The sequence below is a fragment of the Antedon mediterranea genome, chromosome 6, assembly GCF_964355755.1.
Source record: "Antedon mediterranea chromosome 6, ecAntMedi1.1, whole genome shotgun sequence".
In the NCBI taxonomy this organism is placed as follows: domain Eukaryota; kingdom Metazoa; phylum Echinodermata; class Crinoidea; order Comatulida; family Antedonidae; genus Antedon; species Antedon mediterranea.
Genome location: NC_092675.1, coordinates 16,577,159 through 16,600,201, shown reverse-complemented (window position 1 = coordinate 16,600,201; position 23,043 = coordinate 16,577,159). Strand labels below are relative to the sequence as shown.

The following is a 23,043-nucleotide window of genomic DNA, read 5'->3' as shown; positions in this document are numbered from 1 at the left end:
CTTTGATGTTTTATTTATTTAACTTTATTTTCTTTTTATAATGTTATTGATTGAATCTATAAAGTCTAAATTCTCTATAATTATGATGTGTATTCATTGTTTAAAGGTGTATTTTCCCCCAAAAGCATGAATAAAGCCATTTCACAGTTTTAATAAAGTTCTTTCTACTTCCGTATAATATAAAAAAAAAATAAAAAAATAATGTCTTTACTTATGAAAAGACAAAATAAATAGTTAAATTCAACCAAAAACTCATTGACTTCCTTTCATTTTGACTATTATATTATACTTTATATTAAATTTGTTTAGGTTAATATTTGTTTTTTTAGATCCAATTTTTTGTTGAAGTGAATAACTATTATGTGAAAATGGCGTATTAAAAAAAAAAATTAATTTTCTTTAATTCTAAAGTTAATTGAATCTATAAAGTTTTTTCTGTGTACTATTCATTAATAATAATAATACATTTATATATTTATTTTTGTTCAGTGGTGATGAGAAGAACCCTCCATATTCTTTCTACATCATTCGTATTCTTTCTAAACCTCCTTGTATGGTGCTAAGACTGGCTTTCCTTGGTGGAACATCTGGACATGTGAGAAACCAGGTAATCTAGTTAAAACTGAGATTGAATAGTGTTGATTCTTTTTATAATTAATTCAAAAATTCAAGACAGTACAATATGTACCAATTATGATGTATAATTTAATCAATCAATCAGTCAATCAATCAAAATAACATTTATTTCCTTCATTCCTTAACAAACATATTTCTTACAAAATATAGAAAAAATGAAGAAGGCACTGTTTTCAAAAAGCAGAGCTTGTGCATTGTTTTTTTGCTTCCTTATATCAATACAAATAAATTTTTTGCTGTTGGCGAAAACACTTTCAGCACAAGCTCTGCTTTTTTAAAACAGTGCCTCCAAGTGGGTTAACTGATATTCATGGGCCCTCTTTAATTAAATTAAACTACATTTCAACAATTAACAATAACAAGCAATTATCATAAACATTAAATTAGGAATATAATTAGAATAGATGATAACATAATTGTTTTTGAGATTCACAGACATACACTCTGTACTTTTAAAAGTGAATGTAGTAAATGAAGAGTTTTTTATTAGTTGAGGTGCACTGTATATTGATATTTCCTTCAAAACATATTTCATTCCAAATTCTTTCTTAAAGATCATGAAAAACTTGAAAAGCCGACTGGTAAAGTTAGAATTGCCTCAAAGAGCGTCGTCTCTGTTGAGCAAAACAGTTGCTGCTGGAACATCCAGCAGACACAGACGAGTATCTGGAAACACAGACACAAAGGAGCAACAAAAGCAATCCAAAGCAAACCCTTGTGTAGTTCTTATATCAAAACCAACAGAAATCATACTCATAAGGTAGATTTTTATACACATTTTCAGTAAATAAATTGATGAATACTAAAAGGGCGTGTGTCACAGTGTGTTGAACATTGCATTACTGATTTTGAGATCGGGAGTTCAAGACCAACACTCGTTGCATTTCTTGTATCTAATCTTTAGGCAAGACACTTTCCTTAAATTTGACTTTCTCCACCCAGGTGTACTAGTGGGTACCTGGTAAGGTCAAAACACAACTGCGCTAAGGCTGCATTATGGGAGTATGTTTCCATTCGTGGTTGATGAAAATGATCAGGATTGTGAAGCACTTAGAAGCTTTATGTATAAACCGCTATATAAGGATGTTATTAATGCTACAGGCTTACTTGAGAGTTTAATTTCTACTTGCAAGCATGTAGCCAGGATATTTATAAGAGGGTTAGGCTATTTTGTCTATTTACCATCACTAGCACTGCTAGTCTCCAAGGTGATATACACTTCAGTAATAAGGGGGGTTTACAGTGTTTGATTGTTGCATTTTCAACCAAGAAAAAAATGCTTTTTAAACAATGAAATGCTAGATATTAACTATTCTGTGTCATGTTTTTTTCCATGCAAGAAACAAATATAAATTAGACTGTATCCATAGACAATGCAATTTGTAAACTTTATTTTAATTATATTCATATCTGTGTTTTTTTAATAAACCCTCTTTTATTGGAACTGTATAGAATAAATTTTTTTATAAAAGTTTTCATTCTTTTAAATTAAAGTTTCATTTTTTTATATTGTAAAATGAATTGCAGATATGAGTGGATACCACATGATTTCTTCAACATGGAAGCCTCTATGTCTGTGACGGCTAGTAGCTTACCAACAATATCCTCTCACCGTTCTCACCACCAACACCACAGTCATCAGCACTCACCACCAAGGAGCCTGAATCGACTAGCTTGTTACTTTCATCATCGACGCTGGATATGGGAAGTACAGAAGGATGAGAACACGCCACAAGTCTCTGAGCAGGCCATGTCTACCATTTTAACAACTTTGCGAGAGTATGTATTTTTCATTCATATATATCACTGGTATTTTTATTTAATAAGGAATACATATAAAATGATGAAATCACTGATTTATAAAATTTAGCAGCAGAAAAACTTTTCTATTTTTATTTTTTTGTTAGAATCAGATTAAAGGAAGGATTTCATTTTGCTTATTCTAATGTGGGAATTATTAGCCTTGTTATTGAGTTAAAAATGAAAGTAAGTTATTTTTGCATATTTGTCTACATGTCCAAGCACAATATTGACAGAATAGCTCTACAAAAAGTCATAGTCTGTCTTCACCATCAAACTAGTTTGACAAAAAAATGTGTGATGTACCCAAATATGGTAGTGATATTCCCAAATATGGTAGTGATATGACATCATGTCCATATGAGTACATCATATTTTTATGTCACATAAAGTTTTATAGTGAAGACAGATCTTAATTCACAGTTTTATTAGTTTAATACTCACTGAAAATACTATTCTACTACAGAGTAGTACTTATGTTTTTATCGATTAATCAATAAAACTACAGTACAGTTCTTTCAAATATTTTAAGATATTTTATCATATTATCACAGGAATCGTCTGCAGCTGTATTATGCGAAGATGAGCTTGACTTAGTGAAATCACGGTCTGTCACACTGACAGAAAAGCTTTTTGAACGAGATCCTGGAACAAAAGAAAACCAGCAGAAAGCAACTAAATTGGCTTTAGAGAAACAATCGGAGCTAAGCCAACTAGAGGATTCTAATTATGCTTTACAAATGGAAGATTTGAAACAAGCAGACCTATCTCCCAGTGTCCTATCAAAAAGTGCTAACTCGGAGAGGCAGACCTCTCCTGAGAATATTTGTACTCCTAAAAGGGGTTCTTTTTCTGAAACAAGCTCAACCTCAAAGAGATCATCAATTTCTGAAAAGGGTTCTATAGAAGATAAACAATGCAACGATGAGGATCAACTTGAGGATGATAAACTAGATAATTTTCCATGTCTTTTACAGTATGTTATATTTCCAGTTCATCATGCTTCAAGGCACAACTCATTTTGGTAAGTAACTGTATAGTTACTCAAAAATATGTTATCTAACCCAATTTTTCTTGGCCAAACAAAAGAATAGTAGAGTAAAGTTTTTAAATATGATTTTGATAACGTCTGGCGCAGTGTGTTGGACGCTGAACTACTGATCGTGAGTTCAAATTCATTCCTTGTATCCTAGGCAAGAAACTTTACTTACATTTTCTGCTCTGCATTTAGGTATATAAATGTGTACCTGGTAAGACAAAAAACACAATTGTGCAGATTACTAGCTGCATTATGGGAGTTTGTTTCCATATGTGTTTGATAATAAAATGACCAGAGTAAAAATGTGATTGTTTTTTAACAATTTTTCTTCTTAATTTCAGTGCTGGTGTAGACGAGAATGCTGAATTAGAGTTCCAGCCTGCAGAGGAGGATAGTATGCTTCAGTTGGTAACCGAATGTTGGATTGAACCACAAAGTGGAATTGTACAGGCAACTGACAATCACAAGTACCTGCAGGATTTGGCCTATGATGAAGTTCTTAATCAAGTAAAGTATCTTTACCTTCTGTTTTATTCTTTATTATATAGACTCTCTCTAAATATCAACTGGCATTTTTCCAGCTGAAAGGGTTACCCTCTATAAATAAATAAATAGATAAATATTTTTTATAAATTCCTGGTCTCATTTATCACATCACTCAAATCATGTAATGAAATCATTATATAACATATTTTATTTTCTTAAAAAACTTTGCAATATATATATTGGTAATTTCTGTATACATAACTAGATTAAATATAAATAATATAAATGGTTTAAATACTTTGCTTACCACCTATCAAATGTACTGTGTTTAATTTACTTGTGGAACTGTAATCTATGGTTATGGTCGTAGAAAGAATCTTCTCTGATAAGCACTATAAACGGGGTTACCCCAGTGTACCAGCTTTTCACCAAATATTGTGTTTCAAATCCTAGCCATCTACTATGAAATATTTATTTTATCAATATTTTGTACAGATTTTTCCCAATGATAAAGAAGTGATATCAGCATTCTTATCATATGAGTCTCTAAAAGCCAGATGCGGCAGGAATGAAGATTACAACTCCAATCAACCAGAGTTTACCAGAGCTGGCCATCAAACTAATACAAACTTAGGCCTAGAAGATGGTTCTATTCAATTTGTACCATTTGATGTAGACCTTGTGAAAATCATATCTAGAAGCCAACAAGCGAGAATGTTGTTTCCAACATTTATTGAAGGTACGTCAATTTTGATGTGGTTTTCTCACTTTCATTATAGGCCTACAGGCTTAAAGAAAGAATTCACATGTACTGTAAGTAATAAACTGAATATCTTCTTTTTAAGAAAAATAAATGTATAAATAATCATGTTAGAAAAACACTATCGCTTTTTGATGATGAATAACTCTAAAATGTATATAGAAAATGTTTTTTTTATTTTTTGCCATCAAGTATCAAGTATCAAGTATAATCTTTATTCGTTCCCACAAGGAGAAAATTACATTGCTCGTCTTCAAATACATCATAATTACAATATATAAAATAACATAAAATAATCATTTATGAAACTATATTTATAAAGGATGAGTAACTAAATGTGAAATCATCATAGGCCTACAATAGAAAATGATAATAAATTGTTGTATGCCTGCCCAAGCCTGACTGACACAACATTCTAAGAAATCTTTAGAATGTAGTATTACTAAACTGTATTTACGTACTACATAAAAATAAATAAATTTCATAAAGAAAGAATGTGAGTAAATTTTGTCTCCTACAGGATCCAAAGACTTGTTGCTATTGTAATGATCTTTTTTTTATATTTCTAGTTAACAAAAGGAAACCCGCTCCAAATGAAATGATCAAGATGTCAACAAATGAAATATACTTTAGAGAAATTATCAATTCATTCACACATGAATCTGCCTCTCATACAAAATTAATGTTGTCTAGTAGGGAGTGTGTACAATTACTAGAACATCTAGAAAGCAGACAATCAACAGAAATGTCTGCAGAATCACCAGATGATTCAGTTGACATGTCTGAACTTTCAAATCTGGCAAGCAAACTGTTAAAGATCTCGAGCTCTGAAACTGAACAGATGTCCGATTCTGTGGTGCCACAAATGGTTTGTTGTTTGTACAGTATGGAAGGACGGTTAATCTTGACCATCATGCCTGCATCATACAAAGACCTGGTCAAACTAAATCATCTTCAAGGAGTATTATTAAAAGAGTCCTCCACAAAAGATAAAGTGACTTCAGTGGAAGTTTCTCAAATTCTAGAAGACAACGCAGCACCTGATGCAGAGAATGTTGAAAGAGCAGGTGAACCGTATGATCCAGATGATGATGTCTTTGAGCCCCCTACATCAGACTCTCTACCATTACCTATATTTGTGTATAACTGCCATCGACATGAACTTCGTCAACAACTTCTTGGTGAACCAAAGAGCAACAAATTTAAAGATATTTTTGAAGATTTAACATTTAATACGCAAGACAACTCCACTGGTACTACAAACACCCCCACCAGTTTGCAACCAGAGTTTGATAACTATCGTAAAAAATTAACAGACTTTGTTCATCAAAGTTTTGTTATTAGTGTTTTTCAAAGCCTACGAATGCAACAGTATGTTCATAAGGATGATGTACAGGCAGCAGTGGATTCCTTCTGTGAAGAGTCACTTCATCAGGTTGATTTGACAGAATTTGTGAAAGCCGTATGTGGTCATGTCATGGACTTCAATAGAAAGGTAACACACTACCAAGATTGCTTGGAAAACAAGAAATTAAAATCAAGTTGTTTTAATATTTTTATTTTGATATGAAAAGTACAGCAAAGAATATAAATTTTATACCTAATATTTTATTTCTTTAAAAGATGAACAATGAACAGGGCAATGCAGAGAGACTGCCATCTGTCATCCGATTTGCCAATCCAATTCTAAAGAGTAAAAAGAGGACCAGTGTTACTGATGGTCTTTTGTTTTCAACTCAAAGGTTAGTCATATTGTGTTGGCAAATTTCTGATCTAAAGTTTCCATAACACTCTTGTTGCTCTATGTTTAAATGACTTTGAAAACTGAACCAAATTGCAATTTTACTTTACCCCAGTTAATTAAATATGTATTATTTTACAGCATTGACTTAGTCTCACAAGAAATTGATAGGGATATTGAGTACAAGAAGAAGAGGGAATCTTACTCGTTTCCAGTATCTGATCTTAAATCGAATGAAGCCTGTGAAATAAGCCAAGGTATACATGAAAATATCAAGGCCAAGTTCAAGGAGATACTTTCAAACAGGTTCAAACCGGTTCCATCCAATCCTGACTTCTGGTTTTTTTGCACACCTATAATGGATGATGATTCTGAAGTAAGTATGGAAAGTAGAAGTGAAGCTGGAGCTTGGTAATTAAATTATTCGCCTTCTAAAATAAAGGTCCAGGTTTCAATCCCAACCTATGCGAGCGTTATAATTCTCTCTCTACTCCACTTCCTAAGACTCAAATGAAAGTGATATGAGTTATCCATCCTGTAATTGCTTTGAATGAATAAAACAGAGTGTAAAATCCTGAAATGAAAATAGTATTATTCCAATGCATATGTGTTGGTTATATTGTGACAATGATATTTGGAACGTTTATTCTATTACAACATGCAAAATATCCTCTTATTTCTAATTTCAACAGTTTAATATAGACTTTGATACAGAAGATGGTGAAAATGATGGTGCCTGTTCTGTCCCATTATCACCACACATGCTGGCAAGTGCCTCAGGGAGTCCCAGTGGATCGACTAGTTAGTAGATCTCATTTTCTTCATCTTTCTCATTTAGTCTCTGCCCCAGTTGTAGACAAACAAAACGATTGTCTTCCAGTGTGCTGGCATAAAGAGACTGTAATTTGGTGGTCCATAGAGAAAAAGAACGTACCATTATATAAACATTTATTTATTTAAATTTGATTTGCAATACTTTAAAATAAAGATTATAAAGATCCATAACAATATCCTTAATAATAATATACTTTATTTCACATGGAAACACTTGAATCACCCAAGGGTGTTTTTCATCAAGGCCGTGCGAGGCCATACATAAGTACTGAAAATTAACAAAACGAATAAAAAAGGAAAATGCACATAAAAGGTAAACTAAGCCCTGCCGGATACCAACCTGGTATTTTTAAACAATGTTTCAGGGATAACAATTAAAACAAGATTTACGTAGTTAAACTTAATTTAAAAATATTTACATTAGAAATGCATTTAAGATTATCAGGAAGGTTATTCCAAAGCTTACTGCCATGAAATGATAGACTAATTTTCTTATATTCAGTTTTTGCTTTTAGGAATATTAAAATGTCTACTATTTGGTTGTCTAGTGTTATAGTTATTATCTGTGATATCCTTGGCTTTACTATAGTAATTGAATTCTGTTTCAGATATGGAAGGTGGCACTTCATTTTTGTCAGAAGACACAACACCTAGTGATTACATTATGGACACATTCAAATTCAAACAGTCACTTACTAATTCTGACTTAAGTCATGATAAGTATGCAAGTTCAAACGAAAGTGTAATGGGAAGTGTTATAGAGAGCCACACACCACTTTTCATGCACTTGACATGCTCAGTAAAAATGAGGTCATATAGAGGTAACTTGGAAACTATAGCAAGTATTCCCACATGTTTAGGTGAGTTTATCTTTTTTTGTGCTTATAACATTAATATACAACAAACATTGAACAAATAATATATTATTTGGAATGATAGGTTGTGATGACTGCAACAGCAACAATAGGTCTGTATTATTTAATAAAGAAATGAATTCATTTACAGGTGAATTAATTGAGTGTTTAGAGGATGAGGTTGACAGCATTGACCTTTCTGACATGTCAGTTACGTTGGACATAATCTGCTTGACCCTGCCACCGTTGGGTGAGTGGGATGAAGGTGTACACCATGATAGAAGACGATACACCTCGTTATGTGAGTCTACACCACCAAGTTCTCCACCTCCTTTAGATCTTAAAGGCTCTGGAGTTTATTCTATCACAACCTCAGAGGCAGAGTAGGTATTATTGGTTGTAATTGTGTGTTTTAAGTATAGTATTTAGGCCTTCACTTGTGCAAATTAATGTGCTTTGCTGAATTCTTACCCATGACCCCATGATCACTAGAATGGTATTCCTGTACTATATTCTGTATTATATAATAAATTCCCGTCATTTGATTGGACGATTTTGTGTCACATGTTAAAAAGTAAGTGCCCTATCAATCATTCCACACTGACAATAAAACTTGTTTAAAGATTGTCAATTAAGTTTTTTTATTCTAATTCAGCTTTGGTGTGATGTCTTCAGGAGATCCCTTACTATGTCTTCCAGAAGCTGAACAAGCTGCCATTAAGGAAACTGAAGAACAGGTATTCAATATACAATAAAGTCTTCCTGAAAATAAAGATAAAAGGAGAAAATCTGATTCATAAAAATCAATATCATGCTTCAGTTGTGGTAGAACAATATCTAAAAGGGTATTTTGTTGTTTAATATCGTCGCGAAGGGAATTCTTATATCCCAAACTTCATAGAATGCATTTTCACATGCATTCCTACTTATACAGTAGAGAACAAGAAATGAATTCAAATTGTATTTAAAGGGCATTCATATGTCATATTACATTATGGAATATCTCCCACAAATCTTTATAGGTTTATAGCTCTAAAATTCTATAAATGTGGAATAACAAGCGACTTACTGCCTACTGGGCTGAATTGCACATAGGTGGGGATGACACATACCACAACTTTCTTCTTCCCTAAGATTCCATTCATGTCGAGTGCTGTTACCAAACAGTGCCCGTTTTGTTTGTCCACAACGACGGGGGCTGAATGGACCAGTACTCCGGGGTAAACCCCCTACTCTTCCACAAAATGTACTGGGTTCTTTAAAGTGCACACACGCCAGATGTGTACACTAGACTTGGTCCTGAACCTGTGCTGATTGTATAGCTATAGTTTGCGGCGCCACTGCCTTAAACGCTTGGCCACTCGACAGTTCAGGAAGTCTTCTTATTTACCTCCGCCAAGGAGCTATATGTAATCGGTAGCGTGTGTTTGTTTGTGTGTTAGCAGGATTACTCAAAAAATAATTACAAGATCTTTACCAAAATGAATATACAGATAGATATGTGGTCAAGAACCACTCCATTAAATTTTGGGACCATTTGGGACCACAGTCCCAATTCTGGACCACCTTTTAGTATACTTTTTCAGACCTGCTGGTGTTAAAAGATAGGACAGAATTTTTCAAAAGCCGGCGAGCAGTCTTAAAGTAACAAGTAAACTGTAATTTTTATTTTATTTTTTATTTTATTCATTTCGGCAATAAACATAAAATAATAATTACAAAAAACATAAAAATATATATATATATATATGAAAAACAAGACACGAGGCCGAGGAAAGACAAAAGCATTAAACAAACGCTGTCACCGGTAAGGTGTGTTTCTCCAACACATAAATAACAAATAACAAGAATATATACAAATATAGTAGACATATCATTTCATTTAAAAATTTAAAAAGTTTCTCTCCGAGATTTAAAATATAGCTTTAGAGATAATTTAAAATTAATAAAAGAACCATTAACAAAAATATCACAAATCTGATTGGGTATGGAATTCCAAGTTCTAGTGAATCTGGTCGGGATGCAAAATTTTGACATATCATTACTGGAGCGAAGATGCTTGAAAGTGAGAGTATCATGACGATTATTAACTATGAGTAAATTATAAATAATAGATCTTTGATGATAAAGTAAAACATTGCAAACAAATAGAACTGTATAAAAATCTCTAATAGCGATTGTGGATGGGATATCAAGAGTGTCTAGTCTCCTCTCATATGACTGTTCCTGACGACGTTGGTGTAAGATCAACTGGGTGGCCCGTCTCTGGATTTGCTCAATCATTTGAATTTGACATATGCGATAAGGGTACCACACCTCGCAACAGTACTGTATATGAGGGAGGACTAGACACTGGTATAATTTTAAAAGAACGGGTGTAGAACAACCACCAGCAATTGCTCTAACAAGACCCAGTGTTCTATTACACTTATTTACAACCTCATGGACTTGTTTAGACCATGACAAATCATCGGATATGTACACACCAAGAATTTTCAGATGTTTAACATGTGCAATAACCTGATCGTTAAGTACATAGTCATTAGAAGATGGAGCTCTCCTTCTATCGATAGACAAGATGTTACATTTAGTAGGGTTTAAAATAAGTTTGTTTAAAATTGACCATTCAGAGATTTTGTTAATGTCTCTCTGTAAGGAAATAAAATCACAATTGCATTTTCTCAAGAACTACTTGTCCAAAAAACTTCATTTTTGTACAAGAGGCAAGAGTTATAATTGGAGATTTGTAATTTTAAAACATAATTTGATTTAATGTGCACATTTTTTTATGTGAGTAGTTTAAAAAACCTATTTCTTTTCAAATTCACTCGTTTGATTTTCGCGTTGCTGTTCTATTGTTAGTCAACTGAAGCTATTGTTAATTGAAAGGCTTATTAAACCATTACTCCAAACTCGCATACATATGCTTGTAGTTAAATTAGCCTAAATGACACACAACATTAAGACACACACTTTCCGGTCACTAAATCTGATGTAGAAGAATGTTACAGTAGGCGTAGGTATGCACTCTCGGAGTGGCTTTCTAGTTTAGTTTAGTGTTCTATTATGATGTAATGTATCTTGTAGATAAAATGGCTTCTTCAGGATGAAATAGCATCAGCAAAAAGGAGCATCTACCCAGTTACCTTGAACACTCTAGACATGGTAGCAAAGCACATCAATAATTCAACTTGCAAGCCAAGTTGTGTTGCTAAAGACTTTCCACTGAAGTTTGTGTTTGGACATGAGCATAGTCTTAAGAAATTTATTAAGGTAAAGTATTGTAATAATGAACTTTGGCAGAACTATCATGTAATAGTTTGATATATAACCTTGATTGATTGAAATTGATTGAAATATATATTTATACTGGGTAACCTCTTCAGTCAAAGACTGGTCTCCCTGAGGGCCCAGTTGGTGATCAGTGGCTATGATGTACTAATACTTTAAAGTGCACACGAGATAGATGTGTACACTGGACCTACGGTTTATAGTCCTTATTCGAGAAGACTCGTTCTACCACCAGAACCATGGAGTGAGTGAGCCTCGAACCCCTGCCGATGTTATGGCTACGTAATTACGGTTCCACTGTCTTAACCGCTCGGCCAGTCACTCACTTGTAATGACTACACTTGAGTAATGGCCTTTTGTAACAAAACAATAATTACAGTATCTTTTGATTAAATTTTTATTTTCATTTAGGAATTTGAGAATATTGAACTTAAAGCTTATCAGCTTACAAAGGTTAAAGATTTCTATTACCTTACTTGGAATAACGAAGAAATTGAAAAGAAACGAAAAATAGAAGAAGAAAAGCAATTGAAGTTGAAACTAGATATTACAGATGCCTTAAATAATTTAGGAAAAGCTGAGGCAGAACGACCATCAGAAGAACATGATAATGATGCAGAAACCAAAGGTGGAGAAGATCCTCCTGTATCAATTATATTTACTCCTCCTTCACCGAAAAAGTTACCAAAAACTCTGAAAGAAAGGAATCGTGATCGGAAAATGATAGAAAGTGTATCAGATTCTGATGAAGATGAGGTTACACCAAGAGTAGATCATTTGTTTTCTATTGACAGTCAAAAATCAGAAACATGTAATTTAGAGAAAGATAAAGATGCCAAAAGAGATGATTCTCAACTAGATGTTGATGCAAATGAAGAAGGAGATGAGTCTATCCAGCAGGGATCTCCTGCAGGTTTAGAAAATACTGACGAACAACCACGTAATGCTGACGATAACATTTCTAGAAGCAGCGGCAGTTCGATACAAGTTCTTCCTGAAGATTATGATTTGGAGAGAACATCGTCTGTTGATGGTGAATGCTCTGTTGTTGATGAACTTGTTACCTCTTTAGAAGAAGCTAAGATTGACAATGAAATGGCAATAGAAAGTGGAATGAGATCGAGAGATTCTAGTATCGTGGTTCTGAATGAGTTTGTGGATAATTTCATCAATGAAGAAGTGAATGAAGAAGGTGGAAGCACAGTTCAAGGAGATGAAGAAGAGAGTGATAATAAGAAATCCGAGGAAATGAGTGATTATGAAGAAAAAGAAGAGAATGGAAGTAATGATGATGAGGAAGAAGTTATTACTGCGAGACAAACAAGTAGAAGCTCAACAGGAAGTACTATTACATCCTGTGGAGCATCAAATGAGTCTTCCACGGAGACATCATCCAAGATTATTGGTGAAATCAAAGAGTCAAATCTCCCACCTACTATAATTTCTGATGAGGTTAATGATAAGAATGAAATTAAGAAAGATGAAATAGAAAAAGGAGATGGATTGGTAGAACCAATAGGGGCAGATAAATTGAAGTTGGACAAAGGTTCTTCAACTTCAACTTACAATACCCCAACACCAGGATCAGGATCAGATTCACCAATATTTTTGTTCAATAGTAAGTTTTCACAGAAGAACTACTCAGCCTTTTCAAGTGAAACTCCAAGCTCTCAGATTAGCTACACCAGCCAGGAAGATACAAGTTGGGATGAAGAAAAAGGTAACACATTCTACAATTACTCAATTAAATAAATTGCTGTAAATTAGGTCTTTGTGCAAATATTTACACTAGGTTGGCAACATAGCAGCAATTGGCAACTTTCTATTTGTGATGACCTATGACTTCTGTTATCCACCAAAACTGTGCATATTCACAATGAATTGACATGACACAACTTGTTCCCAAATCAAAGGTTCCCTAATGTTTTTGTAGTATGCAGAACATGCTCCACTGTTTCTTATTTTTTATTTTATTCATTTTGTATGCCGGTTGAGAGTCTCAAAAGCAGGAAACCCACTGTCGCCTAAAAGAGGTGCAGCTCCTATGACAAACCAACAAATACAATACACAATACAAAGCTTTCAAAACAAAACATACACACATTAGTTTTCTCTAATTAATTTACAATTTAATTGTAATTTTGATTAGGTTATGATGCAGATTCCAGTGGTGATGAGGAGGGTGAGATGGAGGATTCATACCATTCAAGTGTTGATGTAAATATTCTCAAAATACCTGATTTCTGGCTTATTGCCAAAATAGAAGCCGACAAAGTAAATGTTTATTTTCATACTGGGTAAGTTATTACCATATTTTACTATAGTAATATGTTTTCGTATTTACAGCACATTCCGTCTTCCTATTAATACCATTTAGTGTAGTTTTTCTTTTACGATATTTAGATGCATAATTCTGGTCTTAATTACTTTACTGCAGTAGAATAATTTTGACATAATTACAATGTGTTTTCATATTTGCAACACATTTCCATCCTATAAAGTAACTTTTATTTTTTTTTATTTAAATGTATTATTATAGTTTTGGATGGTTTTGTTTTCAGAATTTCTCAAGAAGAGGATACAAGGTATAAAGAACAGTTTGATGTTGTCATGAAATTGATTGGTTGCATTGAAAATACATGCCGAATTGTGAACCAGGTATACCAAAGTTCAAATTTAGGTTTGATTCTACTGTATGTTTGAAATACAACATCTATTTCATGAGAACCCTACCTGTATAGAATCTACAATATGAACACCCCTCGAAAAGAAAATGGAATAGTCCAGGCGCCGTACACATGAAATCGTGTGAAATTATTTATTAGAAATTATAAGAATCATGATATGTTTACTGGAATTGAAACAGATAGGATAGGCCTCTTGTGTAAGAATTTTACCCAGGTTATCAGTGAACTAGAGACTTTGAAATGGTTCTTGTTCATGTAAATGCTTCTTTTACCGTTTTCATATTATATATGAACATACAAACTTCAAGTTTTTCATTTTTTAGAGTCTTCTTTTATTGGATCTAAATGAAACCAGACTATGTCATACACTGCTGGTACCTCAAAGTGATGAGGATATTTTTGAACATGACAAGAGAAGTAGATCAGAAATAGATGAGGGTTAGTATAAACATTACATACAGCTAATATTTTGTTTCTTCTGTATATCAAACATGCTCCATTTCTTTGTAATTTTAGTTAAATCTTTCAACTGTGACACAGTGATTATTATGTGTTGTCAGCGTTATAAAGAGGAAACCGCAAAGGTTGCTGCCATAATGGATACTCCTTCAAAATCCTGTTTTTTAAATTTATTCTACTTGTATAAATTAGATGATATAGAAGATCCAGTTTTAAAGAAGAAAGGCTATTTAGCAGCATCAATGTCTTTTGAACCTGGAATATTTGCTTGCAAAGAAGTTTTCTCCATTAACATCCCAATACATCCAAGGTTGAAATCAACATCTACTGAAAGCACATCTAAAGGTAATAGAACATCATTAATAATTATGAATTTAATCTTAATTAGGCCATAATATTCATCCTTAATTTGATTAGGTCCTCCACAAACCCACAGCAACCACAATGCTTACCATGAACAACAGGGGCTGAGATGGACCAGTACACTGACAAGATAAGCCAGATGTGTACACAGGACCGGCAGTTTTAAGTTCTTATCCAAGAAGACCTGTTTCAGGGCATCATTAATCATGGTTTATTTTGTACTTTTATATAATAAACATTAGGTCTTCTTCAAGTTATAAACACGCTGTCAGCATTTTCTGTTAATAATCGAAGGAATATGTTTGTGTATAAAGATAAATCAGGTGGTGTTTTCTACTTAAGGTATGTACTTTTATTTCCTTCTTTTTCATAGGATGATAGCTTTTTTTTAAATCTGTTCTTTGTTCTGTTTGTACTCTCAAATTCAACTATTATTTTAGAAGATATCTTTACATTTCCTTACACAACGTGACATATAAAAACCATTTGTTAATGTCTATTTTTTAAAGTCATTGTAGAAGATTATGAAATCGTTTAGGTGTGACTAATTTCTATTAGTGATGTCATCAGTTCATTTTATCATTTAACCAACCAGCAATACAAGTGCAAAGTTTGATAAAAATGAAAGTAAAAAGTCAGTCCCATATAACAATGGGGTGTGTGACATCATGAGTTTAAAACTTAATAAAATCACCCTATAATAGAGAATTGTTTATTTCACAGACTTTCAGAGACTAGCATATGGTCGCAAGGAGCAAACTCGCCTATTGATAGTTGTATTCGTACTGCTGATGATCGACCAGGTAAACTTCAAATGAGCTTACTACAACCAGATCCTGTCTTCTACCTTCTATCTGCTTTTTTCATCTGTCAAACATAAAAGAATATGCATTTTAGTAAATACTTTAGTAGAACTATTTTTGTAAGCTAAAATTGTATGTACCTGTATTAATATTCATTTCATATATATATCAACAGCATCAAGAACCCCGTCTTTATCCTCATTGCCGACGCTAGATGTTACAGATGATACTAGTAGTCTGTTGGTAAGCAATTTCACTTAACACTAACAAAACCAGTACATGATTGATGACTCAATTTTTAGTTTACACTTAAATTGTTCATTGTTCACATGGAATGTATTGCCCATTGACAACTTATATTTTCTGTCAGATATAGATAATAATAATAAAATAATAATATTTGTTTTTATATAGCGCTTGTTGCACAGTGCTTCTAAGCACTTCACATTATTACCCCAGTCATTTTTTTGTTGATCAAACACGTATGGAAACATATACTCCCATAATGCAGCTAGTAATTAGCGCAAAGTTGTGTCTTGATCTAACCGGTACCAATTTATACACCTGGGTAGAGAAAGGCAAACATAAGTAAAATAGCTTGCCTAAGGATACAAGCAATGCCGTGAGAGTTGGATTCGAAACACGATCTCACGATCAGTAGTCCCACTGCGCCACACATCCTTATAGATAAAGCAAAGAAAACACTTGATGTTAACTTTCAGACTACAAAAACTGACTCAAGCATTGGAAGTTATGGATCAAGCAATACCAATCAACATATGGTTCATGTTGCCATATATGGTATCACAGAAGCTAGTAAGTATAAATTAATGTTAAAGAATCCGATTTGAACTAATAATAATAATAATAATAACAAGAACAAGAACAACAACAACAACAACAACAGGAACAATAACAGGAACAGGAACAACAACAACAACAACAACAACAGGAACAAGAATAACAACAAGAACAGGAACAATAACAACAACAACAACAAGAACAGGAACAATAACAACAACAACAATAACAACAATAACAACAAGAACAGGAACAATAACAACAACAACAATAACAACAAGAACAGGAACAATAACAACAACAATAACAACAAGAACAGGAACAATAACAATAACAACAAGAACAGGAACAATAACAACAACAACAATAACAACAAGAACAGGAACAATAACAACAACAACAATAACAACAAGAACAGGAACAATAACAACAACAACAATAACAACAATAACAACAAGAACAGGAACAATAACAACAACAACAATAACAACAAGAACAGGAACAATAACAACAACAACAATAACAACAATTACAACAAGAACAGGAACAATAACAACAACAACAATAACAACAAGAACAGGAACAATAACAACAACAACAATAGCAACAATAACAACAAGAACAGGAACAATAACAACAACAACAATAACAACAATAACAACAAGAACAGGAACAATAACAACAACAACAATAACAACAAGAACAGGAACAATAACAACAACAACAATAGCAACAATAACAACAAGAACAGGAACAATAACAACAACAAGAATAACAACAATAACAAGAACAGGAACAATAACAACAACAACAATAACAACAAGAACAGGAACAATAACAACAACAAGAATAACAACAATAACAACAAGAACAGGAACAATAACAACAACAACAATAACAACAACAAGAATAACAACAATAACAACAACAAGAATAACAACAATAACAACAAGAACAGGAACAATAACAACAACAACAATAACAACAACAAGAATAACAAGAATAACAACAACAAGAATAACAACAATAACAACAAGAACAGGAACAATAACAACAACAAGAATAACAACAATAACAACAAGAACAGGAACAATAACAACAACAACAATAACAACAACAAGAATAACAACAATAACAACAACAAGAATAACAACAATAACAACAAGAACAGGAACAATAACAACAACAAGAATAACAACAATAACAACAAGAACAGGAACAATAACAACAACAACAATAACAACAATAACAACAAGAACAGGAACAATAACAACAACAACAATAACAACAATAACAACAAGAACAGGAACAATAACAACAACAACAACAAGAACAGGAACAATAACAACAACAACAATAACAACAATAACAACAAGAACAGGAACAATAACAACAACAACAATAACAACAAGAACAGGAACAATAACAACAACAACAATAACAACAAGAACAGGAACAATAACAATAACAACAATAACAACAAGAACAGGAACAATAACAACAACAACAATAACAACAAGAACAGGAACAATAACAACAACAACAATAACAACAATAACAACAAGAACAGGAACAATAACAACAACAACAATAACAACAATAACAACAAGAACAGGAACAATAACAACAACAACAACAAGAACAGGAACAATAACAACAACAACAACAACAACAATAACAACAAGAACAGGAACAATAACAACAACAACAATAACAACAAGAACAGGAACAATAACAACAACAACAATAACAACAAGAACAGGAACAATAACAATAACAACAATAACAACAAGAACAGGAACAATAACAACAACAACAATAACAACAAGAACAGGAACAATAACAACAACAACAATAACAACAATAACAACAAGAACAGGAACAATAACAACAACAACAATAACAACAAGAACAGGAACAATAACAACAACAACAATAGCAACAATAACAACAAGAACAGGAACAATAACAACAACAACAATAACAACAATAACAACAAGAACAGGAACAATAACAACAACAACAATAACAACAAGAACAGGAACAATAACAACAACAACAATAGCAACAATAACAACAAGAACAGGAACAATAACAACAACAAGAATAACAACAATAACAAGAACAGGAACAATAACAACAACAACAATAACAACAAGAACAGGAACAATAACAACAACAAGAATAACAACAATAACAACAAGAACAGGAACAATAACAACAACAACAATAACAACAACAAGAATAACAACAATAACAACAACAAGAATAACAACAATAACAACAAGAACAGGAACAATAACAACAACAACAATAACAACAACAAGAATAACAACAATAACAACAACAAGAATAACAACAATAACAACAAGAACAGGAACAATAACAACAACAAGAATAACAACAATAACAACAAGAACAGGAACAATAACAACAACAACAATAACAACAACAAGAATAACAACAATAACAACAACAAGAATAACAACAATAACAACAAGAACAGGAACAATAACAACAACAAGAATAACAACAATAACAACAAGAACAGGAACAATAACAACAACAACAATAACAACAACAAGAATAACAACAATAACAACAACAAGAATAACAACAATAACAACAACAACAACAAGAATAACAACAAGAACAATAACAACAACAAGAATAACAACAGGAACAATAACAACAACAACAACAACAAGAATAACAACAGGAACAATAACAACAACAACAACAAGAATAACAACAGGAACAATAACAACAACAACAACAACAAGAATAACAACAGGAACAATAACAACAATAACAGGAACAAGAATAACAACAATATCAACAAGAAGAACAACGACAAGAACAACAACAATATCAACAAGAAGAACAACGACAAGAACAACAACAATATCAACAAGAAGAACAACGACAAGAACAATGACAACAACAACAACAAAAACAAGAATAACAACAATATCAACAACAACAACAACAACAACAGGAACAATAACAACAACAAGAATAACAACAATATCAACAAGAAGAACAATGACAAGAACAACAACAACAACAACAACAAGAACAACAAGAAGAACAACAAAAAGAAGAACAACATCAACAATAAAAACAACAACAACAACAATAACAATAATGGTAGTATTATTTAGCACCTAATACAATATTTCTAAGCACTTTACACACAAAAATGATCCATTAAATATCTGAAGATAACCAAAAATGAAGAAAAAGCAGCACTTTAAAGCTTCCATGTGAAACCTCGCTGGAACAAAATTCACAGGAGCTCTAGTAAATAAGGCATCCAACCCAAATAGAAGTAAAAGACTTTATCGATTTATGTTGCCTGTGCTTGTGGCAGATTTCTGATTGATATTATTAAAGATGCATTGTATTTTATCTGAAAACTAATGGAATCAATTAACTTCCAGGCCCTGAGATTAAAGAAGAGTTGATCATGGTGCTTAAGAATAAGATAAATGTTGCCACACTCAAAGTGATAACTTTCATGTTGGTGCGTAATGCACAGTGTAAACTGACACCAGAAGATGTTCATGTAAGTATGCTAGATTGTTTTATAGCTATAAATAATAAAGTTAACTAGAAAGCCACTCCGAGAGTGCATACCTCCGCCTACTGTAAAATTCTCCTACATAAGATGCTGTTTGTGATTTAGGCTAATTTCATTACAAGCATGTGTATGTGAGTTTGGTGTAATGGTTATGTAACAGCCTTTCAATTAACAATAGCTTCAGTTGACTAACAATAGAACAGCAACGCGAAAATCAAATGAGTGAATTTGAAAAGAAAATCACAAATTATAACTCTTGCCTCTTGTACAAAAAAGTGTGGACAAGTAGTTGCAATTTCAGTTTACTTGTTACTTTAAGACTGCTCGCCGGCTTTTGAAAAATTCTGGCCTATCTTTTAACACTAGCAGGTCTGAAAAGTATACTCAAAAAGTGGTCCATAATTGGGACCATGGTCCCAAATGGTCCCAAAATTTAATGGAATGGTCCTTGACCACATATCTATCTGTATAATTATATAATAATATCTTGTAATAACTTTTTGAGTAATGCTGCTAACAAACAAACACATGCTACCGATTACACATACCTCCTAGGCGGAGGTAAATAATCAGCTACCAAAAACATACAGTACTTCTGTCCCTGCTTTGGGATACCATTAAGCTAGATTTGCCTGTTTCATGGATGGCATCAGTTTTTTGGGAATATAATTGAATGTGGAAAGGGAAACTTTCTCATGAAATAAACGAGAGGAGAGACTAAAATGAGAAAATCTTTTTTGGGGTTGGATTGTAGGTGTCAGATAGACAATTAAGATTCTGGTTTTATTGTGCGAATATGCAAAATTGTAGATAGATTGCTGTTGTTCATGGTATACCTTTACTATTTGTTCACAGTTTATACAACCACCAAAAAGGAGTGAAAAGAGGCCTTCTTTGACAAAATCTAGATTCAGTAGTATAGAAGAAGACTCAGAATTGTCTTCAGTGCCAGAGGTACTTGAGGAAGAAAAAGAGGTATCCACTAAAGATCAAGGAGAACCGACTGAAATCTTGCTGTTTACCATCCCGGTGACAAGCAACAAGTATCTATCAAGCGTTAAGTACTACTTGCAGCAGAATCTTCTGCAGTTCTTGCACATGCCGAAATATGTGGATCAACGACAGGAAAATCACTTGGGTCATTTTAGACCATACCACGATGAAGACAACAACCGGAATATGTATTTGTATATCAGACCACAGGCATCTGGAGGACTAGGTAGATACATATGATTAAATGATTTATAATTTCATTCATTCATTTGATTTGGTAACATTTATTTAACCAATAGAGCATAATAATAACAATTAGAATACAAAATGTGATATCTATTCAAAGATGATATATAAAGGAAATAATAATATTTGATAATAATAATCAGGTGGGCAACATTCAAGTACAGTACTGTAGTCACGCTAGACTATGTATGCTTTTTTTTATTGTTCCAGTATTTATACCATTAAAAGGGAATTTATGTTGTTTGTGCCTGTATAATTTTTATCAATGCACAATATATCATAGAGTGCCACTAAAGCAATAAGTATCTGGAAGTGGAATCTTGTTCAATTAAAATATATGAAGATGCTTTTTCCTCACAAAATAGTTATGTTGTGTTTTTATTTGTACAGGAATTGCTTGTATTTCTATGTCAACTGTCCTGATTGGTGTTGATGGGAAGAGTAAGCTTATGACACCATTAGCCTGTCCTAAACCTTTGCCTAATTCTTACAAGGAACATGTCCATGAGAAGGTCTTTGATAATCTAACAAATACCAACATCTACCAAGTACCTGTTGGCTCAAACAAACCAGGTTTGTGATAACTTGAATTTCCAAGATTTCTTGCATGTATTTTGGCTAAGTTCACACTGAGCCTTGGTTCAGTCTGTTTGTCACAAAACACTTTGGGCTACGTTTACAACCGCATCAAAGTATGGGATGCACTATCAATTGTTGTATTTATAATTAAACCAAATAAAAAAATATACTTGTTAAGCGTCACCGCCCAATCCTGATTATCCAGCCGCCTCTCTTCTTTTTTTTCCCCATATATACGGCGAAAAGTTCCGCGGCTCGGCCCAGCCCCAGAGCATGGCTCGAAATTCGCTAGCAATTTGCTAGTAAATTCTTCGTAATTGCTAGTTGAAAATTTCAAAACTAGCAAATGTTTGCTAGTGTAATTTTTGAAAAAATGCGTGCTTTTTAGCTTAGCCACGCTAGCCGCCGATCGCTATGTCGACAACGGCTAATGGGAACCAATTTGGTGAAAACAATTGTTTCATTTACACGCCACCGATTTACGCTAAGGAAACGCAAATAGCACCGTGAATCATGTAATGAGGTAGTTGTTAACGATTTGCATTATAAACAGTAAGCTTTTTCCCAACACATCTTGTGCATTTAGTATGTCGCTGAGGATTACATCATCAATCACATGATTACAGAATACGCGATTATCAATTTAGTGATATAACGAAATAAATATTTTGCCTACACAGTGGTCGAAGCACGTTTTTGATAGGTTCGTAAATAGTAAACACCCCATACTTAATGGACTTTACCAATTTTGTTTACGATGATCTCGCGCTCGAGAAGAACATCTCCTCCTCCTCGGCACACACCACGAGGTCCTGTTGAGCGATGGGTTTTCTCATGCCTAGGTTTACCTGTCTGTGGAATAATTACACACACTTTTCGCATCACAACTTTAATTACTGATTTACACAGCAATGGGCAAAGGATTCATTAAGGAAGATAGGGAATTTCCTGGATAGATGAGTCGAGCGAGAGACGGCGGACCATGGCCAATGAGTGAGGCGGGGGTAGCTTGGACGGATTAGTTCGGGCCTACAATTTCGCAATTAAATTTAATGTTTTAATTACGTCTGGATATAAACAATATAAAA

At 33.1% G+C, this 23,043-nt stretch overlaps 2 protein-coding genes across 5 annotated transcripts in view; both read left to right on the top strand.

Moving 5' to 3' along the window:
* LOC140051552 (KICSTOR complex protein SZT2-like) overlaps nucleotides 1-23,043 on the top strand; it is a 52,288-nt gene that overhangs the window by 10,755 nt on the left and 18,490 nt on the right. For all 4 annotated transcript variants that reach the window (XM_072096803.1, XM_072096804.1, XM_072096801.1 and 1 more), the window contains exons 17-43: nucleotides 490-607; nucleotides 1,191-1,396; nucleotides 2,164-2,415; nucleotides 2,544-2,622; nucleotides 2,991-3,460; nucleotides 3,817-3,982; nucleotides 4,457-4,700; nucleotides 5,291-6,216; nucleotides 6,345-6,463; nucleotides 6,604-6,838; nucleotides 7,155-7,263; nucleotides 7,905-8,156; nucleotides 8,302-8,533; nucleotides 8,806-8,887; nucleotides 11,238-11,423; nucleotides 11,853-13,161; nucleotides 13,591-13,738; nucleotides 14,003-14,099; nucleotides 14,452-14,566; nucleotides 14,780-14,932; nucleotides 15,193-15,292; nucleotides 15,674-15,753; nucleotides 15,929-15,996; nucleotides 16,476-16,569; nucleotides 19,998-20,122; nucleotides 20,993-21,356; nucleotides 21,767-21,949. In XM_072096803.1, the coding sequence (XP_071952904.1) occupies nucleotides 490-607; nucleotides 1,191-1,396; nucleotides 2,164-2,415; nucleotides 2,544-2,622; nucleotides 2,991-3,460; nucleotides 3,817-3,982; nucleotides 4,457-4,700; nucleotides 5,291-6,216; nucleotides 6,345-6,463; nucleotides 6,604-6,838; nucleotides 7,155-7,263; nucleotides 7,905-8,156; nucleotides 8,302-8,533; nucleotides 8,806-8,887; nucleotides 11,238-11,423; nucleotides 11,853-13,161; nucleotides 13,591-13,738; nucleotides 14,003-14,099; nucleotides 14,452-14,566; nucleotides 14,780-14,932; nucleotides 15,193-15,292; nucleotides 15,674-15,753; nucleotides 15,929-15,996; nucleotides 16,476-16,569; nucleotides 19,998-20,122; nucleotides 20,993-21,356; nucleotides 21,767-21,949 (6,512 nt within the window). The remainder of the gene's footprint in view (nucleotides 1-489; nucleotides 608-1,190; nucleotides 1,397-2,163; nucleotides 2,416-2,543; nucleotides 2,623-2,990; nucleotides 3,461-3,816; nucleotides 3,983-4,456; nucleotides 4,701-5,290; nucleotides 6,217-6,344; nucleotides 6,464-6,603; nucleotides 6,839-7,154; nucleotides 7,264-7,904; nucleotides 8,157-8,301; nucleotides 8,534-8,805; nucleotides 8,888-11,237; nucleotides 11,424-11,852; nucleotides 13,162-13,590; nucleotides 13,739-14,002; nucleotides 14,100-14,451; nucleotides 14,567-14,779; nucleotides 14,933-15,192; nucleotides 15,293-15,673; nucleotides 15,754-15,928; nucleotides 15,997-16,475; nucleotides 16,570-19,997; nucleotides 20,123-20,992; nucleotides 21,357-21,766; nucleotides 21,950-23,043) is intronic.
* On the top strand, nucleotides 16,628-19,282 carry LOC140051719 (uncharacterized; the record flags this gene model as incomplete). Its single annotated transcript, XM_072097014.1, is given in 2 exon segments — nucleotides 16,628-16,753; nucleotides 19,223-19,282. Coding segments are annotated over 2 exon segments (186 nt in total), but the record flags the coding sequence as incomplete, so codon positions are not given.